General features: G+C 65.4%; 1 protein-coding gene across 1 annotated transcript in view; it reads right to left on the bottom strand.

Moving 5' to 3' along the window:
- Positions 1 to 1,486: 1,486 nt before the first annotated feature.
- The window catches only part of LOC144949647 (beta-1,4-galactosyltransferase 6-like), a 43,496-nt gene continuing 38,982 nt past the window's right edge, over positions 1,487 to 6,000 (bottom strand). Inside the window, 6 exon segments of the mRNA XM_078879632.1 lie at positions 1,487 to 1,673; positions 2,246 to 2,274; positions 2,276 to 2,348; positions 4,437 to 4,559; positions 5,122 to 5,279; positions 5,281 to 5,310. Of these exon segments, the coding sequence (XP_078735758.1) occupies positions 1,523 to 1,673; positions 2,246 to 2,274; positions 2,276 to 2,348; positions 4,437 to 4,559; positions 5,122 to 5,279; positions 5,281 to 5,310 (564 nt within the window). The 3' untranslated portion in view covers positions 1,487 to 1,522.

Raw genomic sequence — 6,000 nt, 5'->3', positions numbered from 1 at the left:
TTGCCACCGTTATTGGTCACGACCGTGGAACGGAGCTCAGGTCGCCAGGTCCATAGAACAGTGCGGTAACCACTACGCTACCGCTCCCCCACATATTGCTACGACACGAACATGTAGAGCACGCTCGCAGACAAAACAAAGCGCACGCCACGAATCGCACACAATACGACACACGCACGGCACAATCACACGCACGAAACAATCACGTGCAGCGCACAATCACGCACAAATGACAAAAGATCCCTCTCATAATAGCCTTAGCAGACTTTTGGGGCAAGTGCCGATAGCAAGCACCTGCGAAGGCCGGCACGGCACACGAGGGGGGGTGGGTGGCCAGCACCACGCCCGGCCGCCTTTGTCTCCCCAGTGGCGATGTTTACACCCCGCGCACCAGCTACTGAAATCGGCCGGGATCGGCTCGGACAATCGCCACCGGCATCGGTGGCCGGCGAGCGCGCGACCGAACCTCGGTCCGCCGGGGTTCGCGGCCACAGCGCGCCGACCGCTGCGCCACCGCTCCTCAAGCAACACAAATCCAAACCGCGTGCGCGCGCGCGGAGCGAAAGCGCACGGCGGCTCACGACCCGCAAGCGTAAACAACACTCGTTGGGCGAAGTGCCCGTGGACAACGCCGTCGCTCCGTGGGGGTTCGTGGCGGGCGCACCGATGGGCCCGTCCGTCGCCACCACGGACTTCTCCGGGGCCCGCTCAGTAGTTTCGCCAAGGCGAGGAGGGACAGGGCGTCGTGGGAGTGGTGGGGGCGGGGGGCTTGTATTTGAGGTGGTGGGTGGGTGGGTGGGGGGAGGGTTTCATTTTCCTGGGGTGTGAAAGCCACCTCGCCCCCACCCCCCCCCCCCCCATTTTCGGGGTGTATGTGCGGGTAGCCCCCCCCCCCTCCTCCCCCCTTCCCCCACCCTCGCCGTTTTTTTGGACGATCGTCATGGATCGTCAGTCGGTCGGTGCCGGCTAGAGTTTTGTTTAATTTCTTCTCGCGCGCACGACGCGGCCCGGTCGATGCACGGCCGGGCCGCGGGAGTTCATTGTGGTTTTGTGTTTTGTTCTTCACCCCTCCCCCCCCCTCCCCACCCAGACTTGCCGTCTTCCTCCCGACATCTCCACCCCGGTCCATCGTTGATTCCATAAAAAAAAAAAATCTTCGATAAAAAACCACAACCACCACAACCCGCCGCCCACTTCAGAAACGCATCATAAATAATGACCGCACATCGGCGAGACCGACGCTCGCTTCATCTCGGTCGCCACGTCTCTCTCTCTCCTCTTCCTCGACCTCCTCGACCTCCTCCTCCGTCACCGTCACAAATCCGGTCAGCTCCAGGCGCCAGGGGTGGGCGGTGCGCGAGGTTGGGAGCGAAGACGGCCTCCTACTCCCCTTCCTCGCCGTCTCTCTCCTCATCGCCCCCCCACCCACCTCCTGCTGCCCTCCCTCCCTCCTCCTCCTGCCACTGCTGCCCCCCTCCCTCCTCCTCCTCCTCCCGCTGCTGCTGCCCCGCAGGGCCGCGTGTCAGTAGTTGGCGGGCAGCGGCGCGAGCTCGGGGGAGAGGCTGACGGTGATGTTGGTGTAGAGCGGCGTGCGCGCGCGCTGGGCCCGGTAGCGCAGGTTGCTGATGCCGTCCACCGCGTTCCGCTCCCGCGAGTGGCGCAGCAGCAAGTACCTGATGGGGGGTGGAGGGTGGGGGGGGAGGGGGGGGGTGGAGGGTGGGGGGGGGAGGGGTGGAGGGTGGGGGGAAGGGGACTGAGCAACCACAAGCAACTCTGACGCTACACACAACCAACACCGACGCTACGACTACAGATTCCTACCCCCCCCCCCCCCATGTAGCCTCTAACAAACTGATGCGGCAAGTGCTGTTGGCGGAGGAGCGAACCCATGAAGGCTACTGGCACCGTGGCCAGCAACCACGCCCCAGTGGCGATGTTTACTACACACCGCAGCAGGTACTCATTTGAGGCTGAGTCGACCTCGCGGAGGCCCAGGGACGGTTCAGACAATCGTCACCGGTGTTGGCCGTGAGCGGGAATCGAACCCGGTTTGCCGGGTTCACACACCGCTACCACAACTACAACAACAACCACCAACACTCCGATCACCACCACCACCACCACCACGCCTATCAGCGCCGCCGTCATTACCACCGCCACCATAACAACCGTAGAGGTTGTTGAAGAACGGCTTTCACCACCACAGTCAGGGTGAGGGGGTCGGGGGTCACGGTCGTCTCCTCACCTGCCCAGGAACTGCACCTCCCCGCGGTTGGTGGTGGGGGATCGACTTGTACCGCCCCATCGCCCCGGGGGGCCGCGTCACGTTGTACCCTGCAAACATCACCCTGCAGCGGGGCAAGGGTGCAGGGGAACACAAGACAAAGATCGTCCGTCCGCGTGCTACTTCCGACTGTTGGGGCAAGTGCTGTTGGCGAGTAGCAGCTACGAAGGCCCAACACGATTATCCGAGGTCAACTCAGCTCAAATCAGTACCTTGTGCGGTGTGTGTGTGTGTGTGTGAACATCGCCACTAGGGGAGACAAAGGCAGCGGTGAGGGTTTCGGGCTCCGGATGACGTCAGTGCAGTGTCGCGTGACATCGCCATCGTAACAACGCTCTGTGTCAGCCCCCCCCCTCACCCCTCTCACCCCTCCCCCTCTCACCCCTCTCACCCCTCCCACCCCGTCTCGCCCCTCCCCCCTCTCGCCCCTCCCCCCTCTCGCCCCTCCCCCCTCTCGCCCCTCCCCCCTCTCGCCCCTCCCCCCTCTCGCCCCTCCCCCCTCTCGCCCCTCCCCCCTCTCGCCCCTCCCCCCTCTCGCCCCTCCCCCCTCTCGCCCCTCCCCCCTCTCGCCCCTCCCCCCTCTCACCCCTCACCCCTCTCACCCCTCACCCCCTCTCACCCCTCCCCCCCCACCCCTCCCACCTCTCACCCTTCCCTCTCTCCCCCCCTCCCCTCTCACCCCTCCCCCCCCACCCCTCCCCTCTCACCCCTCACCCCACCCACCCCTCCCCCCTCACCCCACCCCTCCCCTCTCACCCCTCACCCCACCCACCCCTCCCCTCTCACCCCACCCCTCCCCTCTCACCCCTCACCCCCAACCCCCTCAACCCTCGCCCCACTGCCCCCACTGATACATTCCTACAGCCGAGCTTGGACGTGGTCAAGTGCGATCCGTTCACAAAAACCGACCGCAGTCCGCCGTGGGCGGTGGGGGCCCCGAGGGTATTGAGCGGCGTGCGGTTGTGGGACGAGTTGGTGAGGGGCGAGTTGGCGAGGGGCGAGTTGGTGAGGGGCGAGTTGGCGAGGTGTGTGCGGGAGGGAGATAAGAGAGAGGTGAGGAGGGAGTGGGCGATGACGGGGAATGGCGATGGCGAGGGCGTGGAGCGAGTTCTGCGGGGATGGTGAGGAATGAGGGGCGTGGGTGTGAGAGGTGAGGGGGTCGGGTGAGCGGTGGTGGGGGGGGGGGGTGAGGGGGTCGGGTGAGCGGGTGGGGGGGGGGTGAGGGGGTCGGGTGAGCGGTGGTGGGGGGGGGGGGTGAGGGGGTCGGGTGAGCGGTGGGGGGGGGGTGAGGGGGGTCCTGGTGAGCGGTGGGGGGGGGGTGAGGGGGTCGGGTGAGCGGTGGGGGGGGGGTGAGGGGGTCGGGTGAGCGGTGGGGGGGGGGTGAGGGGTCGGGTGAGCGGTGGGGGGGGGGTGAGGGGGTCGGGTGAGCGGTGGGGGGGGGGTGAGGGGGTCGGGTGAGCGGTGGGGGGGGGGTGAGGGGGTCGGAGTGAGCGGTGGGGGGGGGGGTGAGGGGGTCGGGTGAGCGGTGGGGGGGGGGTGAGGGGGTCGGGTGAGCGGTGGGGGGGGGGTGAGGGGTCGGGTGAGCGGTGGGGGGGGGGTGAGGGGGTCTGGTGAGCGGTGGGGGGGGGGGGGGGTGAGGGGGTCGGGTGAGCGGTGGGGGGGGGGGGGGGGGTGAGGGGGTCGGGTGAGCGGGTGGGGGGGGGGGGGGGGTGAGGGGGTCGGTGTGAGGGTGGGGGGGGGGGGGGGGGGTGAGGGGGTCGGGTGAGCGGTGGGGGGGGGGGGGGGGTGAGGGGGTCTGGTGAGCGGTGGGGGGGGGGTGAGGGGGTCGTGTGAGCGGTGGGGGGGGGGGGGGGGGTGAGGGGGTCGGGTGAGCGGTGGGGGGGGGGGGGGGGTGAGGGGGTCGGGTGAGCGGTGGGGGGGGGGGGGGGGGGTGAGGGGGTCTGGTGAGCGGTGGGGGGGGGGTGAGGGGGTCGGGTGAGCGGTGGGGGGGGGGGGGGGGGGGTGAGGGGGTCGGGTGAGCGGTGGGGGGGGGGTGAGGGGGTCGGGTGAGCGGTGGGGGGGGGGGTGAGGGGGTCGGGTGAGCGGTGGGGGGGGGGGGGGGGGTGAGGGGGTCGGGTGAGCGGTGGGGGGGGGGGGGGGGGTGAGGGGTTACCGGTTCCACAGGTCGTCGTCTTCCCCTCCCCACCCCCAGAACGCGTTGGGGAAGCCGTTGATTTTCTTGAACTGCTCCGTGGTGAGCCCGCTCACCCCGCCAAAGAACTCGTCGTAGGGCAGGCTGCGGGGGTCACGGGGGTCAAGGGTCACAGGGTCACGGGGTGTCAACGAGGCCGTGTGGGGTGGTGCGCGTGCCGTGTCCAGGCGTAGTGATCGGGGCGTAGCGTTGGGGCGTAGTGATCGGGGTGTAGCGTTGGGGCGTAGCGTTGGGGCGTAGAACAAACACGGTTGTCACCACATCGCGGCGTTTTCAGATGTGCTTTTGCGGCCGTCTGGAACACTCTCCCTTCCGATATTAGAAAACCACTGAAGCTATGCGCTTTTAAATCATCATTGAGATTGAAAGCCAATTGCTTTAGAACTGCATGGAAGGGAGTTCCACCCGTTGGTGGAAGGGAGTTCCGCCCGTTGGTGGAAGGGGAGTCCCACCCGTTGGTGGAAGGGAGTTCCACCCGGTTTGCGCGCTGACCCGTCACCAACGACGCGTCGCTAACCGCCTCACTCAGGAGGCCCTAGGCCGGCAGCGCCGCCCGGCTAACCGCGACGTGGTGGTGGTAGCGGCGGTGTCGGCACCACGAGCGGTAGTAGTGGGGGGGGGGGGGGGGGGACGCGGCGTCACTCACATGTACATGTACTTGTCGAGCAGGTGGGCAAAGTGTCGCGGCATGTCGCTGCAGCCGTAGTAGTTGCGGTCGCTCTCGGGGATGTGGTCGACGTCGTGAAAGACGAAACAGTCCCAGGGCGCGTCGCGCAGCGCCTCCACGAAGCCCACGTTGAAGAGGCATCGCGCGGTTGAACGGCATGTCGCCCGCCTGCCACCGCCGGGGTGAGCACCGCGCCGCCGATTAGCGACGCGCGCCGGGACAAAGTAGTAGCCGCCCCCCCACCGCGTGACGACGCACGGCACAGCTTAGCGCCCCAAACCACATCACCACGCACTGCACAGCAACGCTAACCATACCACGGCACGCCACCGAACACACCGCACCGCAACATGAGCACACATCTTCTTGGTTCTTTCGGGAAAGTCACGTAGAATGGAAATAATAAAATAATAACAATAAAACATGATAAAATACAATTCTCACGACGTTTCGGCCACAACGCTAGCAGCCGTCCTCAGGTGAAAAACAGGTCTGTCGGGAAGACAGCGTCTCATTCAGACGCTGTCTTTCCGTCTCACTCAGACGCTGTCTTTCCGACAGACCTGTTCTTCACCTGAGGACGGCTGCTTGCGTTGTGGTCAAAACATCGTGAGAATTTTATTTTATTACGTTTTATTTTTATTATTTTATTATTTCCCTTCTACGTGATGACTTTACCGAAAGAACCAAGAAGACGAATCCCTGCAGTCACGAAAGCCTTTAAATCGAAATATAAAACAATACAAATTCTCACGACGTTTCGACTGCAACACAAGCAATCGTCATCAGGTGTGAAATCCACAGCAAGAAAAATGTTTTTTCTTCAAATTTTCTTGCTGTGGATTTCACACCTGATGA

The sequence above is a fragment of the Lampetra fluviatilis genome, chromosome 54, assembly GCF_964198595.1.
Source record: "Lampetra fluviatilis chromosome 54, kcLamFluv1.1, whole genome shotgun sequence".
Lineage (NCBI taxonomy): Eukaryota > Metazoa > Chordata > Hyperoartia > Petromyzontiformes > Petromyzontidae > Lampetra > Lampetra fluviatilis.
The sequence above is the reverse complement of the archived record's forward strand: the minus strand, read 5'-3'. Positions and strand labels throughout refer to the sequence as shown.